At 47.8% G+C, this 25,509-nt stretch overlaps 1 protein-coding gene across 19 annotated transcripts in view; it reads left to right on the top strand.

Moving 5' to 3' along the window:
• EIF4G1 (eukaryotic translation initiation factor 4 gamma 1) overlaps positions 1–25,509 on the top strand; it is a 78,953-nt gene that overhangs the window by 5,732 nt on the left and 47,712 nt on the right. For 4 of the 19 annotated variants that reach the window (XM_081862081.1, XM_081862098.1, XM_081862097.1 and 1 more), the window contains exons 2-7: positions 13,734–13,842; positions 14,268–14,357; positions 14,787–14,819; positions 20,801–20,821; positions 22,106–22,279; positions 25,275–25,374. In XM_081862081.1, the coding sequence (XP_081718207.1) occupies positions 13,768–13,842; positions 14,268–14,357; positions 14,787–14,819; positions 20,801–20,821; positions 22,106–22,279; positions 25,275–25,374 (493 nt within the window). In that variant the 5' untranslated portion in view covers positions 13,734–13,767. Of the gene's footprint in view, positions 1–266; positions 311–2,289; positions 2,358–9,559; positions 9,814–13,733; positions 13,843–14,267; positions 14,358–14,786; positions 14,820–20,800; positions 20,822–22,105; positions 22,280–25,274; positions 25,375–25,509 lie in introns of those variants that run through there. The other 15 variants (XM_081862099.1, XM_081862083.1, XM_081862100.1 and 12 more) reach the window with 14 other exon arrangements.

The following is a 25,509-nucleotide window of genomic DNA, read 5'->3' as shown; positions in this document are numbered from 1 at the left end:
CACAGGATGCCTTTCTGAAGGCAGGTCTGTATCAGTGCTTGGATGGAGGGCTACCTGAAAGTCCCTCATCTACTCTATTCCATGATGGATGAAAGGCAGAATATGAATATAATACATAGTTGCTTGCAGGGGAGGCCTTTGTCAAGCCTCAGACATTTGTGGATAATGCTAACCTACTTTACATTGTTTCTATTTTTGAAAAATACTGAGATAAAATGTGGAAAGGTGCTACATAAATACTAAATATTATTGTTTTCATTACGCAGTTTAGGAGCTGAGGCTGAGAGTGTGACTTCCCCAAGGCCATTTGGTGAGTTTGTGGCCAAGCTGGGTTTTCAGCCCAGGTCTTCTGAATCCAAGGATGCAAGTTTGTTCATTTTAACCACGCTACCTGTTATTCATCCGAGATAAAGATTTGTAATGGATAGTAGCTTCTGTGTAGAGAATCATATGTACCCCGCCACATAGTGGTGTTTGTGTGTGTGTGTTAAATGGTCAAGTTTTGTTTTTTATTGAGTCCACATGCAACAAAAAGCCTGAATTGGTCAGTCTGTATACTGGTGGAGTACACATGTGCTCATTGCATGCAGTGATGCCTGTAGAATTCCCTATACAGAAGTCCTAAAACACCCCTAAGCAGTTCAGAAGAGCAGTTTATATTCTCAAGACTTTCCCTTTCACCCAGAAAGTTCCTCCCTCAATTAACTTCCCTCAGAAATGGTGCCTTTTGCACTCTGTTCCATGTTTACTTCCTGTCACAGAGAAGAAGGAACAAAGTTCTGCCTTCAGGAGCAGTGCAAGGGACTAATGACAGGGTGGAGGTGCAAAATGCTTCTTCTTTCCCTTTCCCCACTTCGTCATCTGGAGAGAATCCTGCCTTTCCAGGTTTCTTTTATCTTCCCAAATCCCTTGTTGGAGAAGGCATTTCAGGAAACGATGATACTGCCACAGGCAAGAGGCACAAGAGCGCTCCCTTGTAATTTTTGTTAATCTGGAATATTAACTTTCTACCTTGAGAAGTTGTGAAGCGTTTAGAGTAGAAGTGTGAGCCAGGAAGTCCCAGATTCAAAACTTACGCAAGCTAGTATTAGCCTCTCCTCAGCCCCAAATGAGTGAACGATCTTCAAATCCAGCATTTTGTTCTCACCCTGGCCAACTGGATTCTTCCAGTGCCTACAAGTTTGACAGCCTTGAGTGTTCAGATGCAGGTTTCATATAGCAGTGATAACTAATAGCCAGAGATAGGCGCATCCTCCCTTAATTTGTGCTGTCCTCTTGATTGTATATCTGCAATTTGCGGTGTGATAACTAACCTAACAGTGGCCAGGGTCACTTAAGGTAATGTATGAGAAGTGCCTAGATGTTTTTACATCAGTGCAGATAAAACAAGCAGCTTGAGGTTTCATATCTGCAGTCACCAGAACACAACAATACTCCTAGATCCTTGTTTTGCCCATAAACATTCTTTGAAAGGATTGGAGAATATCTGCTTTTGCTGGGAAAACAACAGCACAGTTGGCAGAGTAACTGAACTGCATTAAATGAACACGAGGACAGAGCATTGCTTTGGGATTCCCATACCATCATTCCCGTTTGAAATGGGGATCTAGGGGAAAGGACTTAGATGTTAGGAGATGGGACATAAGTCTGTTTAGATCTGGAGCAGGCTGCTTTTGGGAGCGCTTTTGTCGAAGGCCAGTTGGGCATCTGCTGAGAAGTTGCATAAAAGGGCACCATCTTGTTATACTTTTGTTAAGTGACAGAAGATATGAAAGGTTTAAGAATAATGGGTTGGAATCGTTGAATTGTAGAGTTGGAAGGGACTCCAAGGGTCATCTAGTCCAATCCCCCCTGCAGTGTAGGCATCTCAACTTCTTCATATGTGACAAATGGCCATCCAACCTCTCCTTAAAATCCTCCCAAGGAAGGAGAGTCCACCACCTCTCATGAGAGTCTGTTCCACTCTCAGACAGCTCTTACTCAGAGAGTTCTTCCTGAAGTTTAGTCAGAATCTCCTTTCTTGTAACTTGAAGCCATTGGTTTGGGTCCTACCTTCTGGAGCAGGAGAGAACAAGCTTGCTCCATCTTCCATGTGACAGCCTTTTAGATATTTGAAGATGGCTATCATATCGCCTCACAGTCTCTTCGACACCCAGAATATGTGTGTGACTTCTGGTTTTGGTTGTAAGCAGCACTTAGACTTAGCATTAGAGAGCGCAATACCACAACTCTTAAGGACTAAATCATGCCCCTCCAGAATTAGGCAAAAATTTGTTGCTCCCTTAACAGGATTTACAAGCAAACAACGAAGGAGCACAATAAGCAGGGTGCCTGTCCAGACATCGCAAGAACTCAAGGTAAATTGTTTCTTCCTGCCTTGTTTCTCTCAGTGGCAGCAGGGCACCATGCTGCTCATTCTCAATAAAGCACAGTAAGCTAGGAGCCCTTCCCTATCATGATGTGGTCAATCAAAAGTTTTTAAGTTGGAGGCGTCAAAGGAAAGGGAGACAAGCAAGGTCTGAAAGGGAACAGTGGGGAGCAAATTTGATTAAATGTGCTTGGGCTTTATTTTTGTTAGGATAGGAGTTATGGTGTTAACCCAGCTTTCTCTAACTTGTTGCCTTGTAGAGGTTTTGAACTGCAGCTCCCATCTGCTCCTGATAGCAGTGCACGTATCTCATATCTTACGCAGGGTTTAGGTTCTGGGGGTCCATGTATATAAATGCGTACTGCCAGGAATTTCCGGAACCAGGCTCCCTGCATGGTGGAGGACCTCTTGCCCAACTTCACCAAATAGGCGGAAAGGGCTCTGGCAGTGTCCCAGAGCCCTTCCGTGGCCGCTTTGTTGCGAGGGTTTTGGCAGGATCCTAGAGTCCTCCCACCTCCTTCTCAAAGCCTAGTAAGTGCTTGCCCAGCTTTGGGGAGGAGGCAGGAGGCATCTAGAACCATGCCAGAGACGTTGCACCACCTCCCCAAAGTCTGGAGCCTCCCTTTGCTGGCGAGGGCTCTGGGCTGCCTGGTAAGCCCATAATGGTGGGCAGGGAATAAATAAAATGAAGAATGGGTTTCCTCCGCTCTCCATTTTATTTTTAATTTCCCCCACCCACACAAAGCTGTGAACACAAGTAAAATAATGTAAGATTGTGAGTTACCTGTAGTCCTAAATATCTGGAGCACTCCAGGCTAAGGAAGGCTGTGTTAAGCAGTTGGCTTCAATGGAGAAAGGTATTTCTTTGAGAGGAGATTTGTAGGAAGATAGACTAGTCAGGGCAGTTGCAGTGCCTGTCTGAGCACCTGTGGAAGAAGTTTTATTGAACCAGTGAATAGGAAGCTGCTGTAAGCAGCCGCAAAACAAAGAGTACAATTCCTGCTTTGTCAAATGCTCCTTACAAAGTCGTGGGCATCTTGCATTCTCCATCGGCCGTTTTCCATTTGTGTCATGTTCACCCACAAATGGAAATTCTGCAGTTGGATTAATTTCTGCAGCCTCGTTTCCTAAACTCCTATTATACCAGTTCCTTATTGCCCATTTTCAGTGCTTTGAGGCAGAACTCTCAACATGCCAACCCCAATGTTAACCTACATTGCATGGGTTGCAACGCATGTAAGTGAAGCAAGATTGAATTTGCTGTCTGCTCGGTTTTAGCACAGCCCAGATGAGCCAAGCAAGTGAGCTAATTCAGTGTTCCCATGCAGCATCCTTGGGCAGCTGGCATGGGCCCCAGGGCCCTGGCATGGCCTGTCACCCTTAACGTCCCCAGGGACCCTCTTAATGCTCCCCCTTTGTGTTCTGTACTGGTGGCCACCATGTAAAATCCTTGGAATGGCCTGGAGTGATGCTAAATCAAGAGCATCATGAAAAATTAAAATGGTGGCAGCCTGGTGACAAATCAAAAGCGTGCCATCCCAGGTAGACCTGGCAGGAGGTGTTTATCAGAGTGCACCCTGTAAACAAATTATTCCCAAAATAAAACTTTCACCAGGGTAGAGGGTTGAGAAGGAAGCCATGCCATATCTCCTGAGCATTTGCAGTGCATTGGCGCCAATCCTCAGTAGATGGGTTGCTTGCTTTTTCTTACAGATCCTGGTGAAGCCAATTGCCCTGGACATCACAGTCCTCACCCCTTCCAAAACTTAAGTCGTTTCTGAGGGAGCATCAGGACCTTCTGTCTGTCCTTGCTGTTAAAGATGGAATTCATTTCCTTGTTCCCCTCAGTCCTAGCACAGAAACCTCCCCAAGTTTCGGGGTGGGCGCTGCAAGCTCTTGCACCACTACAGGCCTCCTTGGTGTGCTTTAGGTCATGTACTGTTCTCTCTGAGCCCCACTTTCCACCCGAGACTTCTTGCTTGTGCACCTGAAAATGTAGAACGCTAGTGCAGCAGATGTGTTTCTTCCACGTAATGTTTATTGGGAGCCTGAGAGCTGTGTAACATGATGATCATATGATGATAATTATTTATTTATTTATACCCCACCCATCTGGCTGGGTTTCCGCAGCCACTCTCAGTAACCCTGAGAAAGGAATTTAAAGTGGGGAAAGAGCAGAGAAATGTGCCCCTCTTTTTTATTTTTAAAAGGGAGGAGTCTGTATCTGTATTCCTAAACTTTTATGTTGACTGTGCTCTACCACCTTCATAGAGCCTTGCTCTCAGTTTCTGAAAACATAAGTGGGAAATTCCCATACCATTTTACTGAAAATATCCTTTTCTCCTGGGGATCATAGTTCTGTCCATTGAAGCATAAAGACAAGCCCCCTGGAGCAAGATCAGAGATGCCTTGCACCGCTTCCCCTCGATCGGCAAGTGCTGATCATGATATATCAAGGTGAATTTTGGAACCTCGCAGTTCATTTGGCAAAAGAAGATTCTAATGTGCCTGTCACCCATGCCCCCCCCCCCATGGGGTGTAGTTTGTGATGGCTGGTGACCTAGTCCATGCAGACTGACCTGCTTTTGATTTGACAAGTTTGGGAGCGTTTGGGCAGCCTAAGGTCAGAGTGGCTATTGATTTTTGCCAGTGAAATAACCAGTGCCACTATGGTCTCTTCCCAGAGGAGCTTGCATCATCATTGGACCCCAACTCTGACAAACAGGTCGGGGAAGTTTCCTTTTCCCGCATGTGGGTGTTGTCTCACTTGCTGCTTTGCTTTGGTTGGCAATTAGGGTTTGGGTTTTTTTTTTTTAAAGGAAGGGGATCTACACCAACAGCAAACCTTAGCATTTTTGTAAAAGTTTAGAATTTGGAAAAGGTGTTTTGCATTCAGCACCTCAGCAATTTTGCGGCAATCTTGTCAAGGTAGGCCAGAATTACTACCAATGCGTGGCTGATGGGAGGACTTGCAGAAAACGCAACAAATTCCTGGCACGGGTGTGATTTGGATCTGATGGCAACAAGGTCCGCTGCTGCTTGGTCCCTGTGCTGCCCTTGCAGGGAAGGGCCAGCATCTGGAGACAGAAGAGGGGGAATAAGTGAATTGTAGAAGGCACCATGAGGGTCATCTAGTCCAACCCCCTGCAATGCCCAATGTGAGGCTCGAACCCACAACCCTGAGATTAAAGGGTCTCATGCTTGTGCCCTACTGACTGAGCTATTGCTGGTCTTAACTGGACAGGAAGAGCCAGGATGTTGACAAGGAATAAAGAGGGGGGATGTGGCAAGTAGAGTTCTTAATTCCAAAGCTTGTTAGGAAGGAGGTGAAGCTCCAGTCATGGGTGTGGTGAAGCTGGGTGGAAAAAAGCATTCACAGCTGAGAAAAGGGGCTGGTGAGGGAATGGCTTTCTGTTCCTCCCATTTGTTCCTTGATGTGCTAATGGACCCTGGAGCACAAGGGAGCTGCCTCTCTTAAGTCTCCACCTCCCTGCTTTGGCACTCTTTAACCTTTGAGGTGTTTGTTTAATGGGCTTGGCCATGCTAATTGATATGCCAGCAGACCTTGAGTGGCTGAAGTCTTGGGTGCTTGTGAATTCGCCAGCAGCCAGCTGGCCGGCTTTTGTGGGGAGCAGTGTGTCTTTTCCTTCCAATACAGGAGAGAGGAGGACCCACTGCTTGGGGTAGCAGTTGGGTCAAAGTCCTGGAATAGCTCCCTTCCAAAATATGACCTGTGTATCCCTTTGACGGCAATGATCTTTGTGGATTGGTGCTAACACCTTAATGGCTACCCTTGGTGATGGTAGTGGAGCCTTTTCTTCTCCCAACCCTGCAATATTTTGGACAACTTTTTCCATTTATATCATGCCCTTCCTTCAAAGGATATCAGGGCTGCAAACACAGCAGCGATAAAACAGTTAAAAAATAAAAGCATAGTTGAAAACGGTTGCCTAATCTCACAGCTGATAATTTCAGGGTTGCTGGGAATGTTATCTTTTAGCCATTTAATGCCTGAGTAGACTGGAGCGCTTTTAAATTCCTCCTAGATGTGACTAATAAGGAATACCTACACACCTCACCAGGAAGGGCACTCCCCAAATGGAGAAGTGCCACCGAGAAGGCCCTGCCACTGGTCAGTGCCAACCGCATGCCATCACCAAGTTGGCTTCCCTGCCAACTGTAGGGCCCCAAAGTGGGTGATACTGGGGCAGCCGCTCTTTAAAGAACTTGAGTCCAAAACCTTTTAGTGCTAACACGGTAGCTTATTGGTAGGCAGTGGAGGACTGGTGGCAAGGGTTCCCAACAGGCTGGACCGCTTGCCAACCTGGCAGTCACGCTCTATCCTGGCTGCAGTCTCTGGACGTGGGGCAGCCCCATATAGAGTGCAATGCAGTGGTTCAGGTGGGAGGTCACCTGAGATTGGGCTGGTCCAGGAACTTCCATAGCTGGTGAACCAACCTAAGTTGGGCATAAGCAGTCCTAGCCACAGAAGCCACTTGAGACTCCAGTAACATGTTGGAATCCATGAGTTCTCCTAGGCTACAAACCTGTTCCTTCAGGGTTGTGCAACTCCTCTCATAACTGGTTACCTACCTAATTCCTGGACACAGGAACCACCCACCCACAGAACCTCCATCTTCTCGGGTTTCTCCCAGACACAGGTCCTGATGTCCTCACTTTCCAAAATGTATTTAGTGTACTGTCTCTTGCTGCTCCTGAGTTTTTTGCCTTGCACCCTTCCATGTGGAGCTTGAATGCTCTAGACCTGAGATGTCTTAAACAGGGACTCAGTGTGGTTGCAACCCAAACTGTGAAATACCTTAAGTCTTAAGTATTCAGATATGCTAATGAAGAACTGTGTCCTGAGTTAGGAGGCACCACAAGGATCATCTGGTCCAACCCTCTGCAATGCAGGATTTTTTGTGTGCAATGTGGGGCTCAAACTCAGCACCCTGAGACTAAGAGACTCGTGCTTTATTGACTGAGCTACCTTTCCCACCTTCCCCAAACTCCCCTTCTTGGCCTTGTTTGAGAAACATTGGCCCATTCGATGGGACCAAAGAAAGAAGTGGTGACTGGCCATTGGGGAGAAAAAGAGCATTGTTGTCAATGCTTCAATTGTGGCTTGGGCTTTAGTTCTGTGCATGTGTGCAGTGTGTGGCGCTGTCTGTTTCATGCATTCTGGGTTGGGTTCAGGCCTAAAGCAGACTGATGTGATGTATTTGCAATGTTGATTCTGCTGTTGGCTTGTCCCTTTGTGTGTGTGTGTGTGTGTGTGTGTGTGTGTGTGAAAGAGAGGAGGTCTTTTGTCTCATGTGGAGTTTGCCTCTGTAAGGCATCGGGTTCTCAGGTTTTCTGTAGGAATTTGAGCATGGGAATGCGGCTTTCAGTCTTTCCTTGTGCATCTAATTATTATTATTGTTGTTGTTAATAATAATAATATGTTGCCCTTCTGACTGGGTTGTTCCAGCCATTCTGAACAGATTCCAACAAATCAAAACATCCAACAAAGTAAAAACTTCACTATGCAGTGATACCTCAATTTAAGAACAGCCCTGTTTATGAACTATTCAGTTTACAAACTGTGCAAAACCCGAAGTCCTTTCTTAAACTGAAATCATTCTTAAACCGAGGTGCACTTGCCCTAATGAGGCTCCTGCCGCTGGTGCTCTTCCACCGTTCATATTCCGTTCATATTCCGTTCTTAGACTGAGGTAAAGTTTGCAAACTGGGACACCACTTCCAGTTTTGTGGAGTTTCCATAGGGAGGGCACCACTGCCGAGAAGCCCCTCTGCCTGGTTCCCTGTAACCACACTTATCGCAGTGAGGGGACTGCCAGAAGGTCCTCTGAGGTGGACCTCAGTGTGATTCTGGGCTGAACAATGGGGGTGGAGGCGCTGCTTCAGGTATACAAGGCCAAAGCCATTTAGGGATTTAAAGGTCAGCACCAATACTTTGAATTTTGCTCAGAAACATACTGGGAGCCAGTGTAGATCTTTCAGGACTGGTGTTATATGGTCCCAGCGTCTGTTCCTAGTCACCAGTCTAGCTGTCAAATTCTGGATTAATTGTAGTTTTCAAATCGCCTTCAAGGGTAGCCCTGCATAGAGTGCATTGCAGTAGTCCAAACGAGGGATAGCCAGAGCATGCACCACTCTGGTGAGACAGTGCATAGGCAGGTAGGGTCTCTGATGGAGCTGGTAGACAGTGGACCTGGACACAGAAGTGGACAGCTGTGAGTCCAAAATGATTCCTAGGCTACACACCTGGTCTTGAACTGTTATTTACAGGTAGATTCATGAAGCCTGCTTGGCTACGAGAAGCCATCTGTTGTTGGTGGGAGAAGGTTGTTTGAGAGAAGGCATTGAGAAAATGGTACCTTCTGGTAATTTCTTAAGTGATTCCTATAAGTTCCCAGAGCGTACGGCAGTCTTCTGTTGTGCAAGCCGCTGCTGTTCCCAGTTTTCAGATGGGGAACTGAGTCTGGGGGTGATCCTTGCCTGAAACCACACTGTGTTTATAGTTGTCGTGGGACATGCAACCCCAAGTGTCCCAGGCCCACCCAGCTAGTGAAGTACTGAGACAGGAGCTGCACCAGTCAAACCCCCCCCCCAAATAAAACCCCACTAGGGCTGCTGCTTTGCAAATTCCCTTAGCTGCTTTACTCCCCTCCCTCTTAAGGCAAGTGTGGCTGCCTCTTGCTGCCCCCTCCCCATTCCAGCCACTGCTGCTCTTCCTGATTTTGAAGGGCAGAGTCTGAAGGGTGTGCAGCTCCCTCTCCTTGGCCTGCGTCTTCTGCACTTCGGGATGGGGGTGAGGCAGGGCGCCTTCCCGGGTGCAGGGAGGCTTCCTGTGGGTGTAAGGCACCGCGAAATGGCGCAGCACCCAGACTTCCTCTGCTGTCTGTCTCGTGCCTGCATTGGCAGCACAGGTGGGTGCCTGGTTGCTTGGTCCTGCCAAGAGGGAAGAGGCTGGGCTGGGCTGGGCTGGGCCAGGAGCCTGCCTCCTTCCTCCTCTTGCCTGTGCAACGCGAGTGACTCAGGCGTGTAGGCGTGGGATTTTCTCCGACTGGTTTGGGCAGTGCTGGGGCCGAATGGCTGTGACTGTGGGTGGGGTTTTGGGTGCTCCCTGGTTCTCTTCAGCCTGCCTCTCTCCTCTCCCTGTCTCGGTGTCTCTGCAGTGCAGCAGACTCTGCGATCTGACACCACCGGCAGCTCCCGGCACTCATGTTCCTGGCCTTCCCAGGGTGGGGGTGGGGGGCTGTCCCCTGCCTTGCCCATGTTTGGCAAGCCCGACCCTCCATGCCGCTCCCCAGCAGGTTTGCAGGCTGATATTCTCTCCTCCCCCCCACTCCCCCCCCCACCCTCTGTCGTTTTCTCAAAGTCTGGCAGATGAAAAGTCTCAGCTGCTGGCAAAACTGGCCTGGGGTTTTTCCTACTTAGGGGTGAGTATTTTGCATCTTTTCTGTGCATGTTTTGAGGATGGCGGGGTGAGGTGGGGAGGCTGTTCCACATTGAGACCTCGACTTTCTGCTTGCCCCCGTTTTGGGAAGGGGGTGGCATGGAGCAGGGTGGGTGGAGGAAAGGAATTGCATAGCAAATATCTTTTATTCGTTGCCGGCATTGGTTTGGGTTGGGCCTCAGCCTGGGGAGGGAAGGGTGCTTGGCACGGGAGCTGGCCTGCCTAAAGAATTAACTGGGCATATTTGGAGCGCCGGGGAAACGACTCCTGCTCGCAGTTGCCTCTCCCCAGACCTTGGGGTGGTGCTGACTGTCTGCAAAACTTCGCGTGGGCTTTTCAGGGGAGACTAGCTACTTCAGCTGGGCCTCCCCTAAAGCAACGACCTACCTTCCTGTACCTCCTCTGGGGCCTCTGGCTTCAGTTTTTTTTGGTCTGGCCCCTTTTCTTTCTGGGAGCATGGCTGTCCCTGCAGTTTGGTTTTGCAAGAGGTGTGGGGGTGCTTCTGTTTCCATGTCTGGAAAATTGAGAACCGTTTGGGGTGGTGTCTCCTGGTAGACGTGCCCCATCAAGCTGTGTGGAGCTGCTTCCTATATAGGAAGGGCTGCTGCAGGCTCCCTCCTTGCCTGTCTGCGTGATGCTGCACCACACTGTGTCTAGATGCTCAAAGGTGGGGGGGGGGGAATAATTGTTGCAAACTGTGCAGTTGTGGTCTGTGTAGCTTCAGCTGCTCCCCCGCTCCTAAATCTGCACACGCACACACAGAAAGGTAGTATGCACTAAATGCTGGTCCTTAAAAAAAAGTATCCCGTTTTAGTAAGTGCTGAGAATACTGGGGAGAAGGAAAGTATGAGAACTGGTGGCTCTTAATTCCGAGTGGAGGTGAAGAAATTGATGCTGATGTGCCACCCACACCCAGGACCACCACATATACTTAAGGGTTTTGTTGTTGTTGTTGTTGTTGTTGCCAATGCCCTGGGAAATTTTCAGAATCAAAAGGCTTGGGGAGTTAGGGTGCCCTCGGCGAGGCCCCCCACAAATATCTGGCCACACTGTTCTTGTGTGCTGAACTGGAGCCCTGCAGAAGCCTCCTGATCCTGTCTTGGTTTTTTTGCCTCCTTTGCATTGCGTACGTTTCCTCCTCTCTCCCAAAGTCTTTAGTCGCCTGAAACGCTGACAGCAGAAAAAAATCAGACCAAAGGGATCCTATTCCCATAAGGTTCCACAGGGCAGCTGTAGGACTGTTTACTGCCTGGCGTCCTGGAAGAAGTTCCCTCTGCCCTGCCAGCCTGGCCTATGCACCTTCTCCCATCTGCGTCTGCTTGTGAAAGCTGCAGCCAGTTAGCCCTTGCTTAGGCTGAGGCCTGTAGATCAGGGGTCAGCAAACTTTTTCAGCAGGGGGCCGGTCCACTTTCCCTCAGATCTTGTGGGGGGCTGGACTATATCTTTTTTGGGGGGGGAATGAACGAATTCCTATGCCCCACAAATAACCCAGAGATGCATTTTAAATAAAAGGACACATTCTACTCATGTAAAAAACACACTGATTCTTGGACCATCTGTGGGCCGGATTTAGAAGGCGGTTGGGCCGGATCTGGTCCCCGGGCCTTTGTTTGCCTACCCATGCTGTCGACCATTAGGAGGCGTCTAAACCCACCTTAGCCCAAGCAGGCACTTGGTGGAGCAAACCTGGGATGGGGCGGGGGTCTTTTCTTGTCCTATGTTGGAGCTGGCTTCTCAGATGTTTGCTCCTCATTCCCACCCAGGTGGATTTGGCTGCTTTGTCATATAATACGATGCTGGGTGGGCTTGCAACATGGTTCATTTTTGACTTGGCCTATTGCACTAGGGAGCACAATATCGAGAAGAGCTGGCATAATACCTCTGCAGGAAATGTGTGAGGGGCTCTCACTTGCCCCTTGTAGTGACTGAGAAAATGGGGAGGACGTGTTGCGAGGGGGTAGTGGGGATCACCATGGTGCATTAGATTTGTGTGTCTGGTTTGGAGGCAGAAAACGCTGTGGAAGTCCTTGGCTGGCCAGCCAAAATATCTAGAGTTGAAGCTCCGGTGTTGGCTGGAGGCAGTGCAGGGAAGTGGTGGGTGCTGCTGCACTACCCTGTGTGAGAGCTGCTGGGCGGGGAGAATGAACAGTGTAAACAAAGTCTCTGTGTGCCTCCATTCTCCTTGGAGCTTCCCCCGTCCTCGCTGGGCTCCAGAGAGGGTCTCCTGATGAACCCCGAGGACTCTCCAGCTCTCTCTCACCATTTCCTGGTATTCCATTTATTTATTTCCTGGCACCATGTGTGTTTGCAATCACATGGGAGGTGGAGGGATGCCTGTATGGTGGAAGGCCCCAGAGCAAAGGCCAATGCCATGAAAATGGGTTGACTTCCTCGCATTATTTGTATACAGTCTAATGGCCAGCAAGAGTCGATAGTGAGTAGAGTTGGGGTCAATTCAGAGTCTGGGTCTTAGGTGGGTGGTTCTCAAAATGGTTTCTTACTGTGGCCGCAAGTGGGGCCAGAGACATGCATGATAGCTGCCCTGATAGCCCCATGCATCCATATCCCATATAGATCAGTGGAACAAACTGCGGCACCTTAGCTGTTGCTTTCAAGACATACGGGGGTCTTGGATAACCTCCATCCTTCAGCTTACCCGGAGAGACTTGGCTCCGACATTGGTCCAAAGGCATTCTACATACTGCACATCTCTAAATGTATCTTTTCATTGGGTGCCTCTTTGATGCGCTTTAATATGGATCATTCATTGTGTGGTGCTGCTTTGCTTTCACGGACTGGGTGGGATTGATCTCAGCTTCTCTGCTGGATGCCTTTCAGGTGAATTGGGATAGAAGAGTGCAGTTTACAGCCAATTTGAGACCCTTTTGACACTACCGCAGCAACTTTTCATCTGAGAGTTGTTGGGGTTTTTTTGAGAGAGATGATTAACTTAGGGCTGAATGCAAGCTGGCAAGGTTTTGTGCGCAGAATTTTTAAAAAGTCAATATTTTCCCCCAGATACTGTGTTTGGGCAGGTGGGAGATGATAACTTTTTGAAAAAGCTTCTTAAGAAGCAGGAGACATAGAAGAAAGGAAGACAGAAGCCATTCATCAGATAGCCCTATGTTTCTCTGGGAATTATGGGTACTAATGAGGGTTCAAAAGGTCCCCCTTCCTCATTCATAGTTGTTGCAGGCATGGTGGCTAGAAACTTGATTTTTAAAATAGATATATACATATATTATAATGTTTCAGTTGCAAATGGATACCTGCACTTCCTAGGTGCCCTCCAATCAGCCCCAAGCAGCACAACTGATGGAAGTTGTACACTAAAACAGATGGAGGAACTAGGTGTGTGGCTGCTGGAGGCCCATGTGGGTGTCTCTGTAGCAATACAGAGCATCTTCAGGTGAAATTTAAGCCAAGGCACTCTGCGCTAGATGAACATCAAGCTGCCTAAGGATGCACAGGCATAAGGTTAGGGAGCGAGTCTGCAGTGGGGGCTGCACCACTAAAAAAGTGCGTACAAGTATAAAGGTACACGGGGTGGCTATTTATCTTGGTACCAAAAGATGCAGTTGCCTAGGAGTCCTCTGGGACTCTCATTGGCAACATCCATTATAGCCCCTCCCCTGAATTTTGCCTGAAGTTGCTGCTGTTCCATTTCTTCTCTGATCCAATCGTCATGCGGCGCCATGAGATCCGTCCGTGCAGTGGCACTCAGGCTACTTGGAAGTGCGGTCTGGAGGGCTGACCATCCATCCTTGCTTGGGCTGCTTCTGTTTGCCCTTCCATTCTGCTGCGGGGTCCAGTTTTAGCTTGGAATTTCCCCCTCCGCCTCTAGTTGTGTTGCGTTCCTTCCGTGCTCATTTTTACCATGCCTCTTTTTCTCTATCTCAACAGGTAGCAAGGGGATCCTTATGCAGCACCACGTGAAATGAACAAAACTCCACAGCCCTCAGGAGGAACCCCATCAGCCCCACACCCCTCCCCCTCTCCTGGACTTCCACAGGTAAAAGGATTCTCCCTCCCAAGCTGCCATGTCCCCCTCTGTTCTACAATATGTAATAAAAACTATCATCTTTCCCCCGTTCGCAACCTCCACTGGCTGCTCTGTCTTCTCTGGTGGCTCCTCTTCAACACAAGTTCTCCCCCCCCCCCACACACATGCACACCTTTCTGCATTTCTCTTGCCTTTTGCTTGTGGGTCAGTTCTGCACTGTGGGTCCAAACAACCTTGCAAGGCAGGATTTGATTGGACGACCCTCTTGAGCCCCCTTTGCAAAGTTTGCCTTAGGCTCTCTGCGTGCGCCGAGTGTTCGCACAAATTTTCCACGCACCCCAATCTTGCTCTCTAGAGGGTGGGGTTTGGGTGTGGGTTGGGGGCAGCTACGGAAGCTGCTAACTTCCTCTTCCTCCCTTCTCCCCCTCCCCCAGCAGTCAGCATTTCCTCCTGGCCAGACGGCACCTGTGGTTTTTAACCCAGCGCAAGCTACCCAAATGAATACGCCTTCCCAGCCTCGACAGGTAAGGGGGTGGCTGCTCTTGCCACTGCTGCTCTTCGGCCGTGAGATCTCTGGGGTGGCAGCCAGGCCTTCTCCAAGGGGCTGCCAAACAGGTTCTTCCATGTGGCTCGGGGATTGCTGGGCAAAGGGAGCCCTGGAGGCTGACTCCGTCTGCAGGCGCCGCTGACTCAGGAGTTTATCTGCAGCGCATGCTGGGTGGATATGTCTGTTTGGGTGAGCGCAGTTGAGACAGCCATGAAGGCAGAGGTGTGGTGGAAATTGCCCTATCCTTGGTCCTCGCACAGTGGGGGGTTGTGGGGGTTCTGAGAAGGCAGGTAGGGTGACTAGATAACGCCGAGGAGTGAGTTGGTGGCGGTGGCGGGGGGGATGCTTGTTTCTGTTAGTGATGTTCTGCTCTTGTCTCCTCTCCCCTCGCTCTTTCCTGTCTTAGTTTCCAGCAGGGCCTCGTGCTTTACATCAGCAGGTACTAACCCTTCTCTACTCCCTTCACTGCATGCTGCGTATGCAATCCGGGACTGGGCTGGGGTGCATCTACGTTGGGGAGGGGGTTTCCTTGGACACTGCAGGGAACCTGGCTGGAGAAGTGTAGAGACTGCTGGTCGTTTGTCCTGGCTGGCAAGGCAAGAACAGCCTGAGATGTGTGGTGCACATGCTGTAAAAGACATAAGCTGTGAAGCCCCTGGTCCAAAATTTTTGGCTGCTGCCTGAGGTCATCAGGTGGCCCAAGGCAAGCTGCACTTACTTGCCCTCAGCTCTCTGCCCTCAGTAAGAGGATAATGACACCAGCCACTCCTTACAGGGGTGTTGCAGTGATCACACGATAATAGACGTGAGATGTTCCGGATGTTCTGAAGTGCTGGATGAATTGCATTCCTAAAGAGAAGCATTTTAAAGCACACAGAGAGGAAATGAATTAAGTCAAATAGGAAAATGAAACATGGGAAGGCAAATCTATATCTCAGGTGCTCGGCTGTGTCTGCTGATCCCAGGGGTGACCGGGCTGCTAGGGTCTGTTTGACTGCAGTGTCCAAGGCAGAGGGCTCTCTCCCCTTCCCATGTGACTTGCATGCCATGCTGACTCATGACAGCTGCTTCCCTGCTGCTACTTCTGCTTGCGTTTCTTCCTTGTTCTGTGCCACCCCTTCCCTTCCTGTGGAACAAGCTGCCTGTCTGTGCCCAGAGATTGGTTTTAGGACCATTTCAATACTGTTGGCTTGCTTTCCTTTCTCGCCCCCCCCCCCAGTTGCCCTTTGGGGTGCCATGGAGAGATGACGAGGCTTCATAGTGTTGCCCCCCAGGCATTCTCTCGAAAGCTTCAGTTACTGTTAACTTTAAGGGGATCTGACCCAAAAAAGGTTGGAGGTCTTATTCCAGGGGTGGGGAACCTCTGGACCACCAGACATAGTTGTAGTTCCCTCGTATCAGGGCCCATTCATTGGGGGTGATAGGAGTTTTAGTCCAGCAAAATATGTAGAGCCATAGATTCACTCATTCCCAGAAGTTACATATTCAGGAACTGTTTCCTGTAACCCTACATGCTTGGTTAGGAGTTTTTAAAAGGTGTCACCTAGGATTTTGAGTCTGGTCTCGTTCCTCCTCATTGGTTCACTCTGAAGAGCCCAATCCACTTGTGGTCAAATAGCACCTGTAATGCTAACCGAAGAGATTTGTATCTTGGCTGCCCCTGTGCTAACCTTGCTGGACCTCAGATTGTATTCTCATTTTGAAGCTGGTGTCCCAGTGCCTAGTCAGAACTCCTGACTCCTTGAGTCAGCCCTTGGCTGTGTGGGTGTCATACACACCCACAGTGGACAAAACATGGAGTATGGTTTTTCAGTAGAGAATCTGTGGGCCGCTTCAGATCCCCTACTACAGTGTTTCTCAAACTTGGGTCCCCAGCAACTGCTGGACTACAGCTCCCATCATTCCTAGCTAGCAGGACCAGTGGTCAAGGATGCTGGGAGTTGTAGTTCAACAACAGCAGGAGACCCAAGTTTGAGAAACACTGGCCTACTGTTACAGATAGGTAGCCGTGTTGGTCTGCCATAGTCAAAACAAAAAAATTCCTTCCAGTAGCACCTTAAAGACCAACTAAGTTAGTTCTAGGTATGAGCTTTCGTGTGCATGCACACTTCTTCAGATACCTGTCAAATGGCCTACTGTGTCTCTTGCTAAGATACTGGGCTGGGAATGAGGAAATCTGGGCTTCAGGTCTCACCTCTGCCATGATCTCAGTGTGTGACTTTAGGAAGTCGCCACCTGTCAGTATCAGCCTTCCAGAGAAGATGATATGGCCTGTATTACAGTACTATTGTCAGAGTGAGTGAGATTTTTTAAAAAAGATTAGCTGGGAATACTTCTGTTCCACAGTTCAATTTCTGAAGATGACCTGTTAAGAATTATTGCTACTCTTTATCAACTCAATCCTGGTTCCCTTAGTTCAGAACTGATTCACTGTGTTAAATTACATATTCTAGCAGTTTTCCAGTTTGCATGCCCAGTATCTTAAGGAACTGCAGAGTAAAGAGCACCTTCTGGGTGCATAGAGGGGATTGCCCCAAGGTGGCAGGTTGATGATGCAGGGGGAGGCAGCTACACCTGACATCCATGTTGATGACTATCTAGAATAGCCCTTGTCCTCAATGCTTGGATGGCTTTAGAGCGGATGGGACAAAATCTGTGGAGAACAAGGCTCTCAGTGGCTGCAAGTCTGGATGTCTGCATAGCAGCTCCAGTATCGGAGGCATTTGGCTCCTGAATACCGGCTGCTAGGGATCAAGAGCTATCGTGCTCATGTCCTACTTGTGGCTTCCCAATGGTTGACCTCTTTGGGAAATCGGAGGGCAGGTTAGACTGGCCTTTGGTTTGATGCAGCAGGGCTGTTACCATTCTTCACGTCTGCCCCCCGCCCTCTGGGGACGTCATTATGGATCTGGCTGTTGCTAATGAAGCCCATGAGAAGTAGCTCGGCGAGAGGTTCCTTGTCACGGCAAGATGTGCTGGTGGGTCACTGGTAGCCCACTCCCATCTGTGATCTCCTCTTCTGCTACACTGCCCCTTGTCCCTTGGGGTTTGAATTCCCCTCTTTACCTCTTCCAATTTGCACAGCACTGCCACTTTGCTAACCACTGAGGCCTCCAGCTGCTTTGGGTTCAAGGCTGTGCACATGCGCATGCAAGTACACATTTGCAGTTATGGCTCATTTGGGCTGTGCTTAGAAAGGGGTTGAGGGTGGCTTTGCCCTTCGTAACCACACATGGCCTCCTTTGTGATCCCAAAGCTTCCCCTCCCTTCTTCCCATCTTCCCATCTTTTGAGGGCCTGCCCAAGAGCTTAGAAAGCTGGAAAACTGAGATAGTGTTATGCACTGGCTCCCAGTTTGTTTCCAAGGACAATTCAAAGTGTTGGTGCTGACCTTTAAAGCCCTAAATGGCCTTGGTCCAGTATACTTGAAAGAGCGTCTCCACCCCATTGTTCTGCCTGGACACTGAGGTCCAGTGCCGAGGGCCTTCTGGCGGTTCCCTCGCTGCGAGAAGCCAAATTATAGGGAACCAGGCAGAGGGCCTTCTCGGTAGTGGCACCCGCCCTTTTGAACGCCCTCCCACCAGATGTCAAAGAGAAAAACAACTACCAGACTTTTAGAATATATCTGAAGGCAGTCCTGTTTAGGGAAGCTTTTAATGTTTAATAGATTATTGTATTTTAATATTCTGTTGGAAGCCGCCCAGAGTGGCTGGGGAAACCCAGCCAGATGGGCGGAGTATAAATAATAAGTTATGACGACGACGACGACGACGATGATGCAGGGAGCACGGCAGCTGAAAGGTGTTTCTTTCCTTCAGAAATGGAGCATGGGTTCCAGCAAGGAAAACCTGCTCATTCATGGAGGATAAGACTGCCAATGGTTATTGGGCTCATTGGCTGCATTCTGCCTACACTGTTGGAGGTAATATGCCTCTGAATCCTAGTTGCTGGCAAAGATTTTAGGGATAGTGCGATTCCACCTGGTTGCAGGTTTCCCATTGGTTGGCCAATGTAGGAACAGGATGCTGGACTAGATGGCTCTGTGGCCTGACCCTATAAGGCTCTTCCTATGTTCTTACATTTTAGTCATGGGGACACTACAGGTAAAAGCAGTTAAGGCTTTTATTGGCTTCTCCTCTTTCTGCCCCCCTTCCCATTTGTTGGCATCCGTCTGTCTCAAGAGACAATGGAGTGCACCTATGGGGTGAAGTCAAACCACCGTGTTAGCAGCACCAAAATGACCTCCCTGGGGTGGAAGCCTGGGCAGAGTGTATGGAGGTCCTGGGCTGCCCAGATGACAAGACCCCTCTATTGGACTCTGATGTGGTTCAAAGGAAAGCAGAGCAAAATGTTTGGCACCAGCTTGGCTGCAGCAGTTGCTGGAAGGAGGCGTACAAGGTGCCATCATTTATTCCCATTTATTCATTACGAAATTGAAAGCATTCGTGCAAATATCGAATCGTATACAAAGAAAAGAACCTTGCGTTCAAATCTGTATACATCTATTTCCAGCAGTGCTGTCATTATATAATGTGCAGTTGAACTGCAAACACCTCCTTACGTTTTCATACTGTATCTGCTGGCCTAACCAAAATAAACAAATCCCATCACTTCCTTAAGCAATCACTTTTTCCTGGTGCAAAGATCACTTTCCAGTGTTGTGCAAATTCCAGTCAATGAGAGCAAACAGTGTTGGATCACATAAAGAGGAAAACCGTATTTGCACAGTTCAGTAGAAATAGAAAGTTCAAAAAATTAGATGAACCTTTCAGAGCAGTTCTTCAATAAAAATTTTTTAAAAAATCAAGAGAAATGTACAATACTTAAAAACATGCAAATGTTAAAATGCTAAAGTAGATTAAAATTACCCAACTCATCTGTGTAGGCTTGTCTAAATAATGTTTTTTAGCAGGTGCCGAAAAGAGTACAGCAAAGGTATCAATAGGCAGTGAGTTCCAAAACATAGGTGCTATCACAGTAAACAATCAAGTTCTTACAAATGTGGAACAGATATTACGTGGCATTTGCAATAGTGCCAATTCCGCCCATCGAAGCGATCGAGTGGATATGTGGTGTAAGCCGATTTCATAGACAAATTGGTCCCAAGTTGTTTTGGGCTTTATATGCTGATACTAACACCTTGAACTTGGCTCAGTAGCAAAGGGGCAGCCAGTGCAGGTCTCTGGACACAGTTGTTACGTGCTGACAAGGCCTCATTCTTGTCAGCAATTGTGCTGCAGCACTCTGCACCAACTGCAGCCTCTGGTACAAGCACTAGGGAAGCCCCACATGGAGCGCTGTGCTGGGGTGCTACACCCAGATGCATATTCTTGTAGGACTTGTAAATAACACTTTTGATTAATGTTTTCAGCAACTTCTATGACTCTTGAGTGCTGTCGGGCGCCCATCTTACACTGAAGTTCCCAAGGATGTGTTCCAAGTCAATTAACTGATGCCATAGGTGACATGTGCCATTTCCCCCTTCCTCTTTCCCGGTGTCTCCAATAAAGACATTATTATAAAATAGTTATTATTAGTAAATTCACACTGCCCTTCACCCAAACACCAGAGGGCAATTTAACAGCATTAAAAATCCAAAATGAAAACAAACCGTAATAAGAACAGCAAAAACTGCAATATTTTCTTTTCTAGGTTACAGGATTTGTTGCCTCTAGTATGGGAGATGCTGCGGATGAATCCCTAGTTCAGAGTTCTTACTCAGGGCCGACAGTGTTTTGGGCGCTGTGACAGTCTCTGCCCAAAGGCCGGAGCAGGAGATGCTAGGACATGAGTGTGAGAAGGAGGCAGATTATATAGATGAGCTTGGCAGCCAGTGGGAAAGAGGCAAGGGGAAGGAAGACGAGTCAGAATGCAGAGATGGAGAATGCTTTGCAAGTGAGGGCTGGACCACTTGCAAGTTAAATGCAGAGCATGGCAATCAGTGTAAAGGAGGCCGGCACCATTTGTGACTCATGAGCTGATCTTAATGCGGCACAGCTGCACATTCTGGCCTGCCCAGCTGCTTCACAAACAACACCCTCCCCAAAACACACTCACACACACACTTTTCTGCAGTCAGGTCCAGAGTTTCATTGAACCCTTGGTGGAAAGTGCTGTAAGGACTTTGCAAGCAGAGTTGTTCCCCAGGATGGCGTTTTCTTGCCTCTGGTCATGCATCCCAGCCTATTTCCCTTTTCTCCCTTGAGCCGCCTCCTCCTCCTCCTCCTCCTCCCCCCCCCCCAATTCCAGTTTCCTTCTCATCGCGCTGCTGTTGCTTTCCTGCTCAGCATTCAGCTGTTCCCCTGAGCCTGGTAACTTGTCTGGCTGTAGGTAACTCCTGTCTCTTTCTCTGTGTGTCTCTCTTCTCTCTCCCTTTTCTCCGTGTGTGCGTGTGTGCGTGTGCGTGCGTGCTTGCTAACAGGGAGGATTCAGGTCTCTTCAGGTAATGCCTTTTCTATAACCCTACTCTGGTTGGGAGCGGGAGGGTCCGAGCATTGGTGCAAGTCACTTAGAGCCCACTCTAGTCTCCAATCCATAGCTCAGTGCGCAACTAAAACAAAAATCAGTATATAGGGTCAGTCTTTGTGGGGATGGGGAGAAGCACAACTCCTTGGCTAGAGTACCACTTTCATTGTGCAGAGGGCTGAGAAAGAGAGTCACGTGAATCGGCGTGATCCATAATGGGCTTCCTTTGCATCCTGGCAAGGGGTGGAGATGTTCCGTACTGATCTGGCTGCCTCTGGAACATCCTCTTGCTCTTGCTTAATTTCTTTAAAAATATTTGCTCTGTGGGTTGCAGAATTCACTGCTCTTGTCTTCTATTCCCCCGCTATCTTGCCTTGCCCATGTGATGTTGCGTTGCATCCTAGGACTTGTATGCATATGCCGTAGCACCTCTAGAAACCCCCGGTTGGCTGCAGATGAGCTTCATGTGTTAGTTCCGTGAAATTCAGGAGAGGCAACCCAGGCCTGAAATTGCCTAGTGTTGCCAGTTCCTGTTGGATGTAGTCAACTATCATTTGATCTTGAGTTTTGAAGAAACTTGACCCATTTGTAGTCAAGGTAATTTGCATCATGTATCCTCTCTGCACATCTTGCATTGAGTTTGTTTTGTTGAATTTTGGTTATGCTTATTTGATTAAGGAGGATCTACACACATAGAACAGTATAGCATTGAAGGTCTGCAACAGGAGACCCCAGGCTAAGTTGAACCATTTTCTCTGCCCCTTCAGCTATATTTGTTGACAAAGTGGTGGGCCACTCATAAGAGGTGGAAGTGCCAACCCACCACCATTCTCCTGTTTCTCACAGTGGTCCTTCAGGTAAACTAGGTTGCTGCCTAGGGCCGCTGGAGGATTGTGGTCTCTGCCATCTTATCATAGATACCCTGTAACCTTCCATCTGGAAGACCAGAGCAAGGAATGTGGAAATTGGCCATATGTATTTCTCTGCAGCCTTCCAAGTCCCGAAACTTGCTTTCCTTCTTCGAAATAAAAACAAAAGCTTGGTTTCCAGAGAATCCATGTTTGGAATTGGCAGTCCCTGTGCCATGCTTTTATGGGTACACGCAGATTCTTGTGTGCCACCTTCTCCACATAGCCACAGCCAGTGTCTTTGGGAGGTGGACATGGGACTGGCAGCTGTGTCTTTGGGGTTTCCTCAGGCCAGGCCTTGCTAACCAAGCATGCCACTCTCTCTTCTCTCTCCCTCTCTCTCTTTCTTGAAGCATTTCTACCAGAACAGGGCCCAGCCTCCGACAAGTGCTTCCCGGGTGCAGAGTAATACGTCGGCTCGGCCTGGCCCACCCACTCATGTTTATCCAGCTGCTTCCCAGGTGATGATGATCCCCTCACAGATCTCCTACCCTGCTTCGCAAGGCTACTACATCCCTGGACAGCAGGTGAGGGCTAGAACGGGGCTGAGGGCAGACCTGGAGAGCTCTTTGCACTTTCCCAAGCGAGCCTTGTCTCCGGGAGCCTGCTGCTGGCTTGTTTTTCCTCGGGCCTCTTGATAAGAGTTGTGGGTCAGGCTTTGGACCCTCGCTCCTGGCGCCCTCACCTTGACTGCGTACCTGTTAACCCCCAGCACTCTCCTCCTGCCTCCAACGTTTCCTGTGGTTATTTATGGGCACTGCTGTCTTGTTTCGTAAAATAAGATTAATGGTAACCCCGCTTATGCATGTGCAGACATTCCTGGCAGATGTGCTGGTCAGAAACAGGGCTCCGGCAAGCTCTGGGAGCAGCAGGGAAATGTCCACAGTCCTGATGAGAGGGGGCAGTTGCAGAGATTTGGCATGTCTGATGTGATCCATGTCCCGCTTATTGAGCTGTAGGAGCTTAAGAGGTAGTGAAACTGCTCTTGCAACCCTGTGTGTGAACTATTTACTTCATGGGACGTGTAACCCACACTATCCCAAGGGCTTGGGGTGGGTAACCTGCTAATTATGCTGCCCTCTCCCTTCTCGTTCACCCCAAATGAGTTTGAATAAATATCATCTTGCACCATTTCAGGAAACCATGAAAGGCTGGGCTTGGGTGAGTCACCCAGAACTGAGGGATGACCACTGAGAACATTTTTGTGTGTGTGCACGCTTTCAGGCTGGTTTGATGCAGCTATGACGTCTGTATGGGCTGCGAAGTTTAATCAGTTTAAACCATTTTGATCAACTCAAAAAACAAAAAAGTGGCCCCTGATTTTGTCAGGTAGCGGATCTAAAATGTAATGTTGGTTTCAGGGTGGATAAAAATCAGTGATTAAAAAAATGGGTTTTTAAAAAATTGGCTTTCTAAAATTTAAATCGAATTTTAAAAATAAAATGCTTTTGGAGGAAAAATCTTTCTAAAGATAGTTTTCTAATTAAGTTACGTTATAGTCCAAAGGCTGTTAATCAGGAAATAAGGATTTGTTTTAAGTTTTTCATGTGTGCTAAAACTCAGTCTTAAGTTTTTTTAAAAAAAGATTGTTTAACCACATCAGTTAACAAACATGGATACATATGCTGTAATGTTATTGTTTGAGTTAAATAAATTGTTTAAATTGTTATTAATGAAATGATTATTTTTCTTCTTCCAATAAAGTACAGTAGAAAAGTTGTCCAAATATAAATAGTTAACTTACTAAACCTCACAATTTCCATAATTATCTGTCTATGTATTTCTAATAGTAAAACCAAGTCAGTAATTTTTGATATAACTGTAAAAACTACCCTGAAATTTTATTATTCCAAAAATGAAACCTTTATCTGGTTGTAAATATTAAGATTATACCAGCAAGAATGAGTCTTTTTGTAAAAAAATGATTTAAATCAAATCTTACTGATGTACTGGTTGGTTTTAATACAAGTCTTTTCAAAAGCTGCAAAGGGCAAGCCTTGTTTTTCAGAAAGCATTAACTTGTACAGGAAGGCGGGGGGGGGTCTCTCATTGGTGATGACTGCAGCAACTCCTGGGCACACCATAAAACAAACAAACCGTGCTGCTGTTTTCTTTTGAACTGGTGTGTATTCTTGTGTGAAAATGTATACAGAGAGGATGTTGACAATTTATTTCACTCGTACTGTTTTTATCAATTTGAGATCTGATCCACTTGCAGCCCTAAGCTCTCCTGGGCTATGTGTCTACTATTTATTTAATTTCTATGCTGCCCTTCGTCCAGGGATCACAGGATGGTTTACAGTATAAAACCACAAAAAACATAGGAACAAACGAAAACAACTCCTGCTCCCTCTACGTTTTAAAAGGCCATGGATCCTTCCACTCGCACATTTTCACCCCAGATGCTGGAGTGGAGAGGCTACTGATCTGGGGGTGTTGTTGTCAAATATGTGTGTGAGTAGGCTGCACATGTAATTCTTTCAGGTGATGGGTATCCAGCTACTGGATACCTTCCAGCCTCGCTTTATGCCAGCATCCATCATAAAAGTGGGAAGGAATCTCCCTGATTGCCTTGTCTGATGTCTAGGGTAATAATAATAATAATAATAATAATAATTTATTATTTATACCCCGCCCATCTGGCTGGGCCTCCCCAGCCACTCTGGGCGGCTTCCAAGGTACCCAGAGCATCAGTGCCATCTGAGCTTTTATTCAAAAGCAGATTCCACAATGCTAGACCACAGGTTCTTGATTTTCTGTCACTGTGAGCCTCCCGCTGCCCCAAAGTTAGGGGGTTGAGAGGGGTAATGATCTAGTTTTTAATATAGTACCCAGACATGGCTGGTGGAGCTCACTGCTGCGGCACACAGATTAAATGCAGCATTATTTATTTCATTTAATTTCTATACTGCTTTATATTTTCAAGAAAAATCTCAAAAGTGGTTTATAGAATATTAAAATATCAATAAAACAATCTGAAGGAAGTCAAATGTAGAGTATAAAAATATAGAGAGAACATGAAAGCTGTGTGTCTATGGCTGCTTTTAAGCTTGTGGGGAGAAGCTGTGGAGGATCAGAAAGGTTGTAGACAAATGGTATCAGGCGGCTTCTGTGTCAACCCTTATCTAGGATGGGGCATAGAGTTATGTAGTACTGGATAAGGGATGAATGAGCAGGTGCTTCGTGAATCATTAAAGCAGATGCAAAAGAGTCAGAATTTGGAAACGCCCCCTTTAGTTAGAAAATGCCTTCACCACCTCTAGGGAGGTTGGATGTAAGCTTTGGAAAGCCACAGCTTGGTCTCTCCAGGTTCACGAGCCCCTTAGTGGGGTTGATGGTGTCTTTTGTTCTCTGTGTTTATTGTGGCCTTGCTTATGGCCTGCCGGTTCCACTCCTTGATCTGGTGCACATTACTGGGGCATTACTGCAATCCCTACCCCATTTGTGTCAAGTCTTCCTCCTTCAAGCTTAATCTCAGGCACTTACTTGCTACCCTTTTCTTCCTTTTCCTTTCTGACCCAGGGCCGCTCCACATACGTTGTTCCGACTCAGCAGTATCCTGTTCAGCCAGGTGCCCCCAGCTTTTACCCTGGAGCCAGCCCCACAGAATTTGGCACCTATGGTAAGGGGACGGGTATGACTGTCATTGTGTGGTGTGTGTGTTGGGGGGGGGGATATATCACTACATGTTCTGTTTATAGCTTTGCAGGGGGTTGAACTCCCAGTTCCATTGGGGTCCCTTCCAGTTTTAAGATCC

Source organism: Podarcis erhardii, assembly GCF_964252035.2.
Source record: "Podarcis erhardii genome assembly, chromosome: 5".
NCBI classification, from domain to species: domain Eukaryota; kingdom Metazoa; phylum Chordata; class Lepidosauria; order Squamata; family Lacertidae; genus Podarcis; species Podarcis erhardii.
The sequence above is the reverse complement of the archived record's forward strand: the minus strand, read 5'-3'. Positions and strand labels throughout refer to the sequence as shown.